Raw genomic sequence first — 15881 nt, forward strand, 5'->3', positions numbered from 1 at the left:
TGTATGTATGTATGTATGTATGTATGTATGTATGTATGTATGTATGTATGTATGTATGTATGTATGTATGTATGTATGTATGTATGCATGTATGTATGCATGTATGTATGTATGTATGTATGCATGTATGTATGTATGTATGTATGTATGTATGTGTGTGTATGTGCGGATTTGTTAACAAAATGTACACATCGGTTTCTCGGAGATGGCTGAACCGATTTTTACAAACTAAGATTCAAATGAAAGGTATAATATTCCCATAGGTTGCTATTGAATTTCATTTTCAACCGACATCTTGTTCCGGATTACGAGTTGAAGAGTATGGTTACAAAACAAAATTTGTTGATTTGTCCACATCGGTTTCTCGGAATTTTCTGAACCGATTTTGACAAACTTGATTTTAAATGAAAGGTCTATCAGCTGCTGTTGAATTTTGTGTGGATCCGAGTTCTGGTTCCTGAATTACAGGGTGATACGTACGATCACGCAGCAAATCCCGATTCTAACGAATTCTGCGATGAATGTAAAAAGGTGAATTTTTTTCCAAAATGTAAACACAACTGTTGAATTTGTAGATCTAGGTCACCAACAGTCATTCAAAGTCTCTTTGGCCACACTGGCCACCATCGACGGATCCGGAAGCATCCAAATTCAGAATAACGGTTATATTGGTTTTTCGAAAATGGCTAGATCGATTTGATCAACTTAGTCTCAAATGAAAGGTGTTGCGTCCCCGGAAACTGATATTAAATTCCATCCGACTTCCAGCTCCGGAGTTACGGGTTGTGGAGTGCGATCACATAGAAAACTCCGATTCAAACCGATACCTCGATGAATGCAAAAAGGTGCTCTTATATATACTTACCAAGTGTAATAAGAATGAAAGACATTTCCATAATGTTATATTGTACGAACCAGTTATTAAATCATAGTTTGGAGAAATGAGAAAGGCACAATTGCACCTATAGGTGGATTAAAACAGGTTTTTTTCAATTCAATATTACCGTGGCTGTTTTTTTCTTTTGCAAAATTTTAGAACTCGAATGATTTTTTTTCTTGTATATAGTTGTCATGTCATGTAGAATAATATCCCCACGGATGTCTATAAAATTTCGTACGGATCGCTTAAATGGTTCCGGAAATATAGACTAAACCGTCCGGTCACATATGACATTCCCATATAAGCTCAAAAAAATTGTCAAAGGGGGGACCTCATGAAATTTCAAAAATCGAATTCGTATTTTTAATGCCAAACATCTTTAAAATGCATGAAACGTCGATATTTTATGTTATCACGAATTATTTTTTAATAAAAATCGACTTTTTGGGACTTTGCCGATTTCGCACCTTTTTGCCTTTCTTATATAGAAAGGTTATGCAATCACTCTGAAAAACGTCAACCTAATCCCGGCCCGGAGGGCCGAGTGTCATATCCCATTCGACTCAGTTCGTCGAGATCGGAAAAAGTCTGTATGTGTGTGTATGTATGTATGTGTGTATGTGTGTGTATGTGTGTGTATGTGTGTGTGTATGTATGTGCGTATGTGTCAAATAATGTCACTCATTTTTCTCAGAGATGGCTGGACCGATTTGCCCAAACTTAGTCTCAAATGAAAGGTACAACCTTCCCATCGGCTGCTATTGAATTGGATCGATCGGAATTCTGGTTCCGGAATTACGGGTTTCAGAGTGCGGCCACACAGAAATTTCTCATATAAACTATAGGAAAAATTAAAAATAGAATTTCTATTTTTGATGCTAAATGTGTTCAAGGTGCAAGAAACGTCGAGATTTGATGCAAACTCGAAAAAAAAATTGACTACGATTCACTTTTTTGGATTTTGGCACATTTTTGCCTTTCTCATATACTACCCATGATCGCATAGTTGTCCCGTTTTCTATGGGATTTCCTATCTTTATGGGACTGATATGCGATCATAGGCAGTATAGAAAGGTTATGCAATCACTCTGAAAAACGTCAACCTAATCCCGGCCAAATTTTTTTTTCGACTCGTTTAGGGTTTCTGGATTTTAACAGGGGCGTAGTTGATGGTTTACGGAGAGGGGTTACACCCCCCCTCTACTGTTCGCGCCCCTCCTTTAAAAATCTTCTTAAATCACCCCTCAGACCACCACCCCATCCAGCCCTCATACCCCTCCCTTTCAACCCCATCATCTTTAAACCACCACTATATCACAAAGCATACCAATTTAAGCTGGGCAGTCGTTCGTTCATGGGACTTTCGCCCTCTTCACATACCCAGCCCCGCATGACAAAATGAGTTAGCAAGCAGATAACATTGATCTAATGCTGATTAGGCTAATGGAGTATGATATTTTTTTTCTTTCAAGTGTATCACCGTCGACACGTAGCTCATCAAGTTCGTGGCTGGCATGCCATTGTGTATAAGTGCAAAGTGTACTAAGAATGTAATGGACATTTCCACGATTATGTTGAACATAAAAAGCCTCCGTGCCATAGTTTAGAGAAATGAGAAAGGCACAATTGCACCACTAGGTGGATTAAAACAGGTTTTTTTCAATTTAATATTAATGTGGCTGTTTTTTCTTTTACAAAGTTTTAGAACTCGAATAATGATTGTATATAGTTGTCATGTCGTGTATAATAAAAATGTAATATATACATTTGGAAGCTTATAATGAATATAAACAACGCAAAAATTCTCGTGTTCATGTTTGAGAAAGGCACAATTGCACCGCTAGGTGGATTAAAACAGGTTTTTCAGTTCAATATTACCGTGGCTGTTTTTTCTTTTTCAAAATTTTAGAGCTCGAATAATGATTTATTTTCTTGTATATATTTGTCATGTGATGTATATTAACAAAATGTAATATATGCATTTAAATGCTTTTAATGAATATAAACAACGCACACATTCTCGTGAGTCATGATTGAAAAAGGCACAATTGCACCGCTAGGTGGATTAAAATAGGTTTTTTTCTGCTGTTTTTTATGCATGTCTTGAATGCATAAACATCACAGAGCAGTATAAAAGAGACGGAAATGAAAAAACTCTGCATTTTACCAATTTGAACATCAACTAAACATTTTGTTGTTATAAGCAAGCCAAATTTTTCTGCGTGTACCAAGAATGTGGACCAAATCTTAAGACTTTTACCATAGATACGGGCGGCACCTTGACAGACTATACCGAAAACAAAACAAACATGTTTCGAATCGAAGCAATGGGAACACCAGCGACAATCCTAATCTAGTGTTCTGTATCTACTTTTCAACGGTATGCTATGTTATATTCTTTTGTCAAAAATACTTAACGGTTTTGTTACAACAATATGAAAACTACCATGATGGAGCAGCAGCATTGGCGAATCGCCCGGAGGTGTTGTCGTTAACGTCCAATATCTTTCAAAGTTTCTCAGTGCTATACAGTATATTCAACAGGAAAATGAAGTAATTCGTTTAGTAGGTATAGTTCTTCCTGTTGAGTTACATGTTAGTAGGTTGAAGTATCGCGAGAAAAGTGTGATTTTGCATAGTGATTTATCGTCACAACTTTGCTATTGAAGTATGTGAAACAAGCAAGGATGGAGGAGAATTCAACATTAATTCGTCAAAAGCGCGAAAGTGTTTTTTGTAAACAAACTTGTTTTGCTCATTAGTCTGCTGCAGAGTGGAATTTCATGAAAAATATGTGTTAATGTAAATTTTTACCCTTCTTAGAAGTAATTTCAGTTGTTTGCTACTTTGAAATTTTAGTAAATTAAGAGAAACCATCGAAATAAAAGTTTGTTTTCAAATCTTATTCGCCCTTTTGCAAATTTAATATGGAATTCTTCGCAGAAATCTCATGAATTTATTTATTCAGAGCAGGTGAAATCGTTTTATGTCATGTTTCAATGCTTGTCTATCTTCCTAAATATGTTCCTTTTTGTAAATACGTGTCAAAATCAAAAATATTTTCCATTCTGGAAGTGCGAATATATTGCAAATACAGATTATAACAGAATGAAATTTTCGTAACATATTGTGTTATAAGTTTGGTCTAGTTAGTAGTTAAAATAACAGAAATCTATAACAAGTAACAACGGGAGATATAGTTTTGAAATATTCTTGTTATGTGTTTCTGATCGGGTTGTTATTAGGAATTTAATACCGCATCCAACGACTTATTTATGATCAAAATCGGTTGAAAAAAGATATTATTTTTTCCAAATTACAAACTTGCTCGCATGAACTCTTAAGGGGTTGGTGAGGTATTGTCTCGCACTATAAAATTCTATAATTATATAATCCGTTATTTGTTTCATTTTCAATTTCAAAGTTCACACACATACTTTTAATTTATATGAGATCTTCCCCTTAACACAGCTTTTTGTAACTAAGAAATCTTAAGCCATCGAGCCTGGAAGAATCGCTTACCTTTTCAACCGTTAAAATTTTTATGAATTTAATATTTTTTGCTTTATTAAGCTTTGAATTTCCTTTGTTTTATTGATTTTATATAATTCATTCGATTTATTTGAGGCTTGATTCGTGCTGGACTCGAAACTGTGTTAATTCAATTCTGCAACGAAACGTGATCGTTCACCACGGTCAGGCCCACAGTCCTCATTGTGTATGGATTTTTTCGTCAGAGTTGGTCAGCTTAGATATATGTATGTAAGAAATATTCTATCCCACTATTCAGGCCCGTAGCCAGGATTTTGTTTCGGGAGGGGCTTAAAAATTATTGCATAAATGTATTAATTCTGATGACTTGAAATAATCACTGGAAACTGAACGTAATTATGAAAAGTTCTTAGTGAAAACAATTCCAAAACTAAGACAATAGTCACTAAAAAGCCCTAATAATATGTTGTCTGTTACAAGAAAGGCTATAGTGCATCGACGAATTAAATTTGATTATTTTTAATTTACGAGTTAGAAATTTCTCTAGTTACAAAAATGAATATTCAAGAGTTCAAAGTATTTAGAGCTGCTTGAAAATGCTACGCTGCATGCAAATTATCCGTTTCCTGTGAAACTTTTGCAAAACTTTTTGTCAATTCATTAAACAAATATGTGAACACTAATCTGTTCAGTAATAGGTTTGTTTATGAATAAAAATAATTAGCTCTTGATTTTTTTTCAATCATCATCAAGATTGGAAGAGATTATGATTTCTTGAAGAAAATTGTAATGTTTGTCGGATTACATGTTTGTTGTGCCGCTATTTGGGAAAAAGTTTCAATTAAAGTTGTTGCACCTAACGCAACGAAGACGAAATGAGAAGATCAGAGCGCAATTCGGAAAGAACTCGTGTTGAGTGTATAGTAAAGATAGAAGAGTGATCTTGAGTCGATTTCGATTGGTTGATTCTTTTCTCTCTTATTTAAGATTATCTCTCTCATTTTATTCCATGAAGAGCAAAAACGGAACGAAAGACTGTCACATACTGAAGACATGAAATCGAACCTCTTATCCCAACTTATTGGCTTACAGATTCAATCAGTCCCAACATTTTAGTCCCTCTTCGTGATTGCCTATTGTTTAACCACTTTTTGCCCGGTCCACTTTTAAAAGAATTTTCGTTTACACGTTTGTTGCAGATCTCACGGATTTACGGATTAACAGTGTATTAGTACGGAACGAATTCCTCGTAACAATGAAATGAAGCGTCAATAAAAATGGTATTGCGTTAAAATGACGCGAAACAAAAACTGTCTTCTCGGCTCAATCGTTCTCAGACAAATTGAAATACTTTTTGTGTAGCACAGTACAGCGAACAGAGTGTACAGTGTGCACTGACCTAATACAGAAATTCAAAATTGTGTGCAATTCAAAAACTTATCATTTAAAAATAACAAACGAGGTCGTGAGTCTTTTATATATTTCCTTATGTAAACAAAAAAAATAATATAACGAGTTTAAATGGTTGTCCTACAGATCTCGCGCAAGCGCGTAGCCATTGCACGTGGAAACCTGTTTACGAGGCGTGGAAATATTTTTTTCCCCACCAAATATGTCTTGGGGGGGAGTTGTTCATTTCTATCTCGCTATTGTACATTTCCGTGTCATCATCGTAGTTGCTGCCTTTATGTTCGCGAATATCTTCCTTGCTTCTTGCCCTCAATAATTGTCCTTCCAAATGGATTCCATTTCTCAGAAACGTGACATTAATCTGCGAGTAAGCGGTATCCGATCTTGTAGCGGAACATTCATTTTCTCATCGTCCATATATAGGAGGATCTTAATTATAGCATTGTCACACACAACCTTGTGCTTTAAGTTGTGCTAAATGAATGGTTTCGTCTGGGCTAATTTGTTGAGCGCTAAATGCCTGCCATGGTAGAAATCGACAAAGGCGGCTTGCGAAAGTCTAATCTCCATTTACACCTTCAGGAAATGTTCGACATTATGAATGCTCTGTCCTATGCGAATCATCAATAATTTTATAATCACCGTATTTGGCTGGAGCACCAATTCTTGCTTCTGCTACTCACTAATCTCGGCACAATATATAAAAGTTAGAGGAGAGTGAGGGCACTTGATCCTTGGGGATGTTTGATTCCCTGGCCATATCTCGTAATCTATACGCATAAAGTTATCACAATATAAAAAGAAAATGAAGCATTTGGTAGTTTATGATGTTTAAAAAACAAATCTAACGTATTACATTTGGTTTAGAAAAGTTGTATAATATTTTATAAAATATGTGTTTAAATCCATCACGAAGATCTTTTCACAATTTTTTTGAACGGTTGTATGAGATCGTCGAACTAATTATTTATTAATATTTTCAAGTACGTTTACTTTTTAGGAGCTTTTGTCTAGAAAAACACGTTTTTCGAATAAAATGTTTCACAACACATACAAAAAAATAAATTTTGTTCACCTCATACAACAGGTATCTTTGATCCCAGTAACACTGGGTATTCTGTTTTTTTTATTTCGATTATAGAGGCTTTAACCTTAAGGTCATTCGCCTCTTCGGGTTAGAAAAATCTCTTATGAAAAATTTCTAACCCTATGTGTGGGGTCGGGACTCGAACCCAGGTGCGCTGCGTACAAGGCAATCGATTTTCCAACTACGCTACACCCACCCCCTTGGGTATTCTTGATCCCTATCATTAGTTCTTTCAAACACTTTCAAAATGTATAGAACTAGAAAAACATCATTTTCATAACGTACCTGGCTCTATTAATTGATCTAAATCTAATGTTTTTTTTCCGTGAACCAATGATGGTATAAGTTATTGAAAGTTAAACAGCACTGATTTACCGCAAATACTTGTCTTGACTTTCTACTGTGGTTAAAGTTTGCCGTGCATCTAAAAAGGTAGTCTTATTAATTAATTTGTCAGGATAGATTGTTAGCTGAACTTTCGTATCCATAGGTCATAGTGTGCCTTGTTTCTTTAGCCCTAGTAGGCGGGGGATCAAGTTACCACACGTTTTTACAAAAACCTCATTTTTGCATGATTTTCAAAACTGTTCATTTTACTGACAGGACATAGTATGTATTCGGATTTACACATTATTCATAGCTGTTACAATTCGAATTGACTACAAGAAGGCGAATATTGAAATTGAAATTTTTATTTCATTGAAAAGTTATGAGAAAAAAAGTGGGATCAAGCGTACCCACTCTCCCCTAGTGTTGTTGTCGTTCGCTTCGCACTGGCTCGAGCAAAATCATATAGCACACTGAATTTCGTGACCATTTCCTTCGGTGGTTAGAAATAGCCTTCTTCAACTTTTTCTCAATAATTTGTTCAAACCAAATGAGCAAGAAATTTTGATAAAAGTCGCCGGTTTTTTATTTAAATTTATTTTTGAAAAATTTCGGGAGGGGCTTTAGCCCCCTAGCTCCCCCTCTGACTACGTGCCTACCACTATTACGTGGACTAAGTCGGTCTTTCAAAAATGGGTTAGAATTGAAATGTTTCAAATTTACTAATTTCTGATAATTCTGTATCTGCTCAAAAATGGCAAGACATGCGGGATGATGTAGTATCATTGTCGGATTAAGATAACGCACTTCGAACAGGTGTCATATTGAGCTATATAAAAAAATTGAAATTTTTGCGAAGTGTTTTTTTGTTGAAATGCGTAGCTGAGAATAGGCCTGCAAAACTTTGTCGATATCAATCCGGCTTTGTTGGGAGAAGTAATTAAACTTGTAAAAAAGTGATGTACGGGTCAGTTTTGAATTGTGCCTAACCGTGCATGGTGGTAAAACAATAGTTAATTATCACAAACTTTATGCTTTCAAAAAAAATGGTTAGATTAAGCTGAATAGTATGTTTGGAAGAAATTTAATCTATAATAAGTATCACATTTTGGCGAAAAAGCAAGAAAAGAGATAAAACTTTATCAGAAAAATAACTGAAATATTCCTGTTCAACATCTTTGTAGAAGACAGCTAATATCTATTTCTCTCCGTTGAAAAGTTAGTGTTAGCTCTAGGTAGTAAAAAGACAAACTAAAACATGATTGCCGACAGATGACTCATGTAATATTATAGTGGTAAAATTCTTACAAACATACTAGAATCTAACATTCAACTAAAATGCCAATGGAAAAACAAAAAAAAACAAGCAGAAGAAAATAGAATAGATATGGTTCTGGCAATCATAGTGATATATTTTACCACTATTTTCAAATGCCTACTAAAGCCGTACATAGTGCACGGTGTCTTTTTTAGCAACTTAATGCAAAAAAATTTAGCATCTTCGAAACATCAGAATATGAAAGAATGGGCTTTCCCCTTTCATTTGATACCAACATCAAAATAATCCGTCGGGGGGTCTAGAGCAACTTTTTTTAAGTTTTTTTTCGTGAAAACATAGTTTTTACAATAGAACTAGTTCATATTTCTATCCCTAGATGGTGCTTTAGACATTCGAACAACACTAGAAGTGCGAATCTGATAGATATTTTGATTGTCTATAACTTTGTTAACAACTAAAAACCGATTTGAAATTATCCGGAAGAGTTGTTTAATATTTTAACGAAGTCTAAGTCTAAGTTAGTTTCACAGAAACCCTGGTGGTTTGTAAGTCAATTCATACGCACTTCTTTCATTTCACAAATACCTGTGTTTAGTTTAACAGTGCAATCAGCGGATTTTGAGAGCTTAGAAAGTCTCATCTTTTAGCTGAAAATTATAATTCCAGATCCCACTTGATATAGGGCACCATTAATATTTTTGGGATGAAAAGTCTTAGATAAGTGTTGACCAAACTAGTATGATATTAATATTCTTTTCCAAGATGGTGAGTGATTCCTCCCGCAGAAGCAACTTTTTCAATGATGTATGCCTTCTTTTTCATTTTTTCGATTGTTTTTGGGGATGATTGATAACTATTCTTGCATGAACCTTCTACTTTGTTAGCATCTTCGTATAAAATTCACTTGTCCTGAACTTCAACCTTTATATTTGAACAAACTCAATGAAACTGTTAACACCATTGCAATATTTAGCGAATTTCATTGCAATGCTTGGTTAAAAACGCTGATTATCTTTTTTCAAAATTAACTCAATGTGACAAACAGTGAACAAAAAACTTTGAGTTTTTGGATCAAGATAATTATTTTTTTTATTCGTGGATTTGTATATATAAGGTTTTTCTTGTACTCAAATCATATTTTGTTTTCAAAAGTAATACATTTCGCATAATCTAAGATCAATTGATTAACGATTTCTCGCATAATTGATAGGAAATGGCCGTAAAATCCAAATGCCACAATATACTTTGCGGAAAAAATGTGCATGAATCGTTTCACTCTAACCACTAATTTGGACAGTTACTTCTGTGGTTTGCGTTCAATTATAAACTGTGTGTCCGAACATTTCGTCTTGAACAGAATTATAATAGCTCACTAAAACGATCATAACCTAAATTATACGACGTATGGTCCTTTCTAAAACATAAACTTAAGCAAACCCTTGTAACCAAGCAATACCTTCCGATGAATGGTAGTTCGTTTGAACCTATCGGGAAAGATTACAAACTTGAACCAAAAGCACAAATAGTTTTCATCCTAATTTTCAGAAGGTCAATAGGAATTGTCACCTAAGAAGTTGTAATGAATCCCGTCAAATATTTTCATGTCACTAAACCCAATTATTTTTTTGGTAGTGAAATAAGTGCGAGAAAATATATGTCCAAACCACTAGGCCTCGTGTGAAATTATCTTAGATATTACTTCGTTAAAATCTTAAACAACTTTTCCGGGTGATTTCAGATCAATTTTTAGTTGTCAACAAACTAGTAGACAATTAAATTTTCTATCAAATTCTCACATTTAGTGTTATTCGAATGTCTAAACCACCATCTAGGGACAGAAATATGAACTAGTTCGAGTAGTAAAAGCAATATTATTACGAAAAAATCTTCAAAAAAAAGTTGCTCTGGACCCCCCGACGGATCATTTTGATCTTAGTTTCAAATCAAAGGGGAAAGCCCATTCTTTCATATTCCGAAGTTTCAGAGATGCTGAATTTTTTCACATAAAGTTGTTCTAATAAATACACCGTGAGTGAATTACAAGTTCACAAAAGCAAACTCGGTAAGTATTCTCCCCAAATCTGCGGAAGGAGCATGCACAAATATATAGCGCGTGTCTGGCAGTTCCACTAGCATCGATGCTACGCAAAATTTTTACTCAGCTGCCGGTGCGCGGATTCAAAATCGAATTTATGGTATAAAAGCTATTCGATGTTGTAGTCTGAGAGCATGTCGCGACGACGAACCCGAGATGCTGAGCGCCATTCAGACCCCCTTGGTATATTTCATCTTATTTCCATTATCAGATTAATTTTTCTTCCATACAAACACGTAAATCAAATAAGGTTGCAAGCGAACATGCAAAATTCCATTGAAAAGCCGGCTATTTAAATCTGAGCAAACCGCACGTACATCTTTCCTGCGCAGAACTCTTCCGAGCCAGCTTTGAACGGGAAACCAAAGAGCATCACATGAATATGAATTTAAGTGGCGCCTTGCTCCTCTGCTGGGTGCATATAGTCTGCAGCGGACATCCTTTGGCTATCTCCACCATGGCCTTTCATTTTGATTTTGAATCAGCAAGACCAACACTTTGCACTCCTCCTCCTGAGGCGCAGCATCAAACGATAGTGCCGCAGCTTGAATTAAACGCGTCGTATCCGATGAAGGATTCCCGGCTCCCAGCGACGAAAACCCCACGCTCATTTCATGTAGAAGAGAATGAGTCACAGAGTGATGCAGTAACAGTTTCATTAAACAAATTCGTAAGCTAATTAGTCAATTGGGATACATTCACTAGTCGAAATTTTGATAAATTTCTGTATAATAAATAAAGTATTGGAAATTTGGCGGGCATGGACAATTGCATCCGTGAATTTCCGATATGCCTTCTAAAAAATTTGTCATTGGTGCATACCACCCTTCCAATAATGGACAAAACTAAACTACAGATTAAAAGCAGAACGAAAAATAACAGGAACGTTGATCTAGCCACTCTTTCACAGTTGCAGCGATAAACGTATGTATAACATTCCTCGACAAGGGTGCACCCATACTCGATGGATGAGTCATCTTAGAAACCCTTTGCTTTGCTCTTTTCCGGCACATAAATATATTTCTTTTTGGTACCTTGACGACATTATTTCACAATTTTGTAAGTACATTCTCTATGATAAAGGAAAACGCATCTACCTTAAAACTGAATTACACTTTAAATAACTATTTGGTTAAGTCCTGTACTTATTTCCAGCCCGAATCAAGTTCTAGTAAACTAAATATTTGGTGATCTGTCTTATCTAACATCCTTAAAACGATTCCCAGTCTAGAAATCATAAACTAATTACTGGCACGTTCTGCCATCGCAGTACTCGTAATTACACTTGTGATTTCGCCATTCGATGCTCGGCTTGTATCCAGAGCCGGAGCGCTGCAATAGAACGGGTTGGTCAAGTCGAATATTTACAAATAGTACTACTACCCACCTGGTCGTGACATGCCGCGTCAAGCTGTTGCTGCTGGGTAAGTGAGGCGACATGCTACTTGCAGTAGATACGGTACTGTCAACATATCTTTGATCCTGAGCGGGTCCCGAAGAGGAAGTGATAACGTGGCTGGAGTGAATCTCCATCGACTGGGACGGAACCGCCATGTGACTGTGCGGTGGCATTTGCAGTTTCTGCAGTCCACCACCAACGCCCATCGAGTGCAGCGGTGATGAAATCATCGAAGGAAGGATTTTTTCTAGAAACATCAATATGTGATTAAATTATCAGTTAGAAATGCGGAAGTCTGACATGTGTATACTTATTTTACAATATTTGCCAATTTAGGAAACTACTTGAATTTGCCTTCTTTAATTATTATGACAGAATTGTAAAAGTTATTAAATTCCTCGGAATTCATTCGGGCTAGTCAAAAATCATTGAAAACTATTCCATCGAAAAATAGACATTTTGCTCGTTAAATCTAACAATTGCGAAAAATATTAAATGTTTTTTTAGGTATTTGTTATGCATTCAATTCCGTTATTTAAGTTTAATTAACCCTCCGGAAGGTGCGCATATAGCCCACTGAACGAGCAGCCGCTGATGTCCTAAGACGATTTCGCTAGTTTTTCAGAGCAACGTGCACTCATTGCGACTTCCGGGAGGTTAAGTTATTTAAGGGAAAGTAAAGTTAATTTGGAAAAAGGCACATTTTTAAAAAAGTGTGGTGACGATACAGAACCCTTGTATATTCATTGAATTTTTATATAATGATGACACAATTAAGCAATATTTTCTTCAATTTTCATGGTAAAATACGAGTGACAGTGAATTTCCGAAGAAGCCTCATCGAAAACTTGTTTTGCGGTGTACATCATAACAAAAACTTTACTGCATCAATCGTTTTGGAATTTTGCACAGTTCTTTTTCACATAATTCCCCAAGGAATAATGAGGGTTTTTATTTCTGTTTTCTCAATTTTTAAATTTTTCGTTGCATTTTGAAGCAAATTTTTAATTTTTAAAGTGGTTTATGTCACACTGCGCAGTGGTCCAGGAAGCGAAATTAGCAGGAAACAATTGTTCACACTTTCAACTTTGGATTTAAAATTTCATATCTAAGAAACATTTATTGCGCGTGATAAACTGCATCCATTGGTTGAAGCGGTTTTGGGGTGGTGCTCAAAAATCGAAGTTACAAAAATTACTTCAAATTCTAGTTGATACTTGTTTCTGCATTTAACTAGAGCAACTTTTTAATAACTCTGTATCTCAAGCTGTTTTTATTTTAGAGTGACTTTCATAACATAACTTATGGTGTCTCTCAACAAACAGTTTTTTTCGCACAATTTTTCAATGTGAATTTTCTCATAAAGGTAGTGCTCTGAATACTTCAAGTGCATAATTAGGTGCTACTTTTGCTGAAAGAAGAATGTTTTTATCTTGTCTGGTTCAAAAGTTTTTACTGAAATATACGCCCTCTTCGAATGTTGATATCTCAAAAGGGGGTAAACAAAAATAAACAATTTTAATAAATTTGAAAGATGATACTTTTGTCTTTGTCGTTTTTGTGTTCTTCTAAAATAAATCAAATTTGAGTAAAAGCATTTTTGCACATAATCTTCCAGCGCAAAAATTTAAAAATTTAATTTATTTTAATTTAAATTTTAAAAAAATCGTTATATATTAAATAAGATTCTGTGAAATCTTGCTGAGATATTTCGAAGTTCACATACATTTACATGTTCTTTATATTGCAGATAGGGTAATGACTCTATTTTGGGCCTATTCATTATTCATTGCTTTTAAGTGTAATACTTCTACTGTTTCAACAACTGGGGTCCCGTTTCTAAAATTTCTGCTGAAACATATTCCCAGGTTTCAAATGCGAATAACTACCGTTGTACTGAATATCTGAGAAAATATCTGAGGGAAATGCGAAAAAGCCTATTTCAGGCAGAGCAGTCAAAAGGCAGCATCTGAGATTTTCATCACATATGGGAAGATAATTTGTACAGGTCCTGTGTGTTTATTTTATATCAATCGTTGCTCATATGCCAAACGAGCAACATGTTGACTGTATTGTCTGGACGGTACAATAAGCAATAGACGCTGTAAATTTTCGGCAACGTTGGCGTTTGCACCCATTCGCACCTAAGTGACTCAATCAAATACAGAAAATTTACAAACAGAGATGCTGCGTTTCAATCATTCGTCCCACGAATGTCAAACAAGCAGCATAATGACTATAACGTTCGGACGGTACAATCGTTCGTGTACGTTCAGAGTTACGGGTAGCATGGCGGGGTGGGGAGCACGCGCTAGACTTTGCACACATTAGGGAAACGGGTGCAAGTTTTACATCCTTTAATTGTGTGCGAGTTGATATGCTGCCACTGCGTCTACTATTGGGTTTCGGTAATGATGAATATAATAAGAAACAATTTTGCTGAAGAGACTATGTATCTATCTTTTGATTTTAATACTCATTTGTGGAGTTTTCTATGATACACCCCTACAAATCACTTATTTCAACATAACTTTCCTGGGAGATTTTTTAGAATTTCAAAATGTTCTAAGATTTTATTTGGTATAAGAAAATACACAATTTTTGGTATATAACTTTATTTCTATCTCTTATATCTGTTGAGTTATCGAAATTTTTAGTGTCAAAAAGCAACATTTTGGAATGAAATAACACTTCAATCTGCAAATTTCCGCAGACAAAGCCATATTCATTCGAATCTATAAAGCAAACGCTATCAAATCCAGGGATAGCCATTTGTCGCATACTGTCTCTTGCATGCAAAAATATATATTCAAAAAACGACTATAAAACCCTTTTACAAGGCCATTAAAAATTACATCACACAGCAAAAGGAGGAAGCATGATGTGACATGTTAGAGAGGTATGCCAAATAAAATCTTAGAACATTTCAAAATTCTAAAAAATCACCCAGAAAAATTATGTTGAAAAAAGTGATTTACAGGGGTGTATCATAGAAAACTCCACAAATGTGTATTAAAATCAAAAGATAGATACATAGTCTCTTCAGCACAGTTGTTTCTTATTATATTCTCTTCAACTTTTCTGAATAGTTTTTTATTATTTTCATAAATGACCAAACAAAAATTTGCTTCTCAGCTTTAGGGGGATTAATCGCCAAACTAATACTTTAGTAAGATGGGGAATATTTTATAGACAAACTTTGCTGAAGACACTATAGCTCAAAAATCGTTTTTTCGTGGTCAAAACAATTTCGATCACGTTTTTGCCTATTTGGAAACACTGCACCGTGCTGTGAGAGTTAAGACTTTACATGTACCCGCAGGGATGCCATTATTCCAGATTTATCTAGAATAGACAGAATTTTTGCAGCTTCCAGAAAAAAACTCTCATTGGCCAAATTTTTAAATTGTAGAAGTTGATAGTGATAGTGTACATTTTGCAAATTTTAGATGTATTTTATCAAATTTAAGAAAAACCGATTCATGCACATACTGTAAAGACTAAAATGTATATCAAATTTCGATGCTTTTGAGGTCGTTGTCAAGTGACAGATTTTTAGTTGCACTGCCAGGTTTTTCTGAAAAATAGTGGCAACACTGTGTACACGAACGAGTATGGAAATGCGATAGGTTCGGGCCGTGTACATTAGACCTCTCCACATTTTGAAAAAGTTTTGAAATATACATCGGTCAGCTCAAATTTTTGTTCAAGGTGTGAATTTAAGAACTTTCGCCAAAAATGGCTTACTTTGGACAAGATTTAGAGGTGTCTCCAATTAAAAATCGTGTTTTTGCTATGTTTCCACAGGAAGATCACTTACACTCTGATTTGATAGGCCCTACATGCCCACATATCGTCAAAGGTTGTTCCTTAGACATATCTTATCATGTTTTAACAGGTGACCATAGCTCT

The 15881-nt window shown here is 35.2% G+C and overlaps 1 protein-coding gene across 5 annotated transcripts in view; it reads right to left on the bottom strand.

Annotated features, from left to right (window-relative positions):
* Nucleotides 1-11581: 11581 nt before the first annotated feature.
* Nucleotides 11582-15881, bottom strand: part of LOC131683841 (GATA-binding factor 3-like) — an 84333-nt gene continuing 80033 nt past the window's right edge. For all 5 annotated transcript variants that reach the window (XM_058966189.1, XM_058966188.1, XM_058966187.1 and 2 more), the window contains exons 5-6: nucleotides 11958-12216; nucleotides 11582-11902 (exon numbers count right to left, since the gene is read on the bottom strand). In XM_058966189.1, coding sequence (XP_058822172.1) covers nucleotides 11812-11902; nucleotides 11958-12216 — 350 coding nt within the window. In that variant the 3' untranslated portion in view covers nucleotides 11582-11811. The remainder of the gene's footprint in view (nucleotides 11903-11957; nucleotides 12217-15881) is intronic.

Source organism: Topomyia yanbarensis, chromosome 2, assembly GCF_030247195.1.
Source record: "Topomyia yanbarensis strain Yona2022 chromosome 2, ASM3024719v1, whole genome shotgun sequence".
NCBI classification, from domain to species: domain Eukaryota; kingdom Metazoa; phylum Arthropoda; class Insecta; order Diptera; family Culicidae; genus Topomyia; species Topomyia yanbarensis.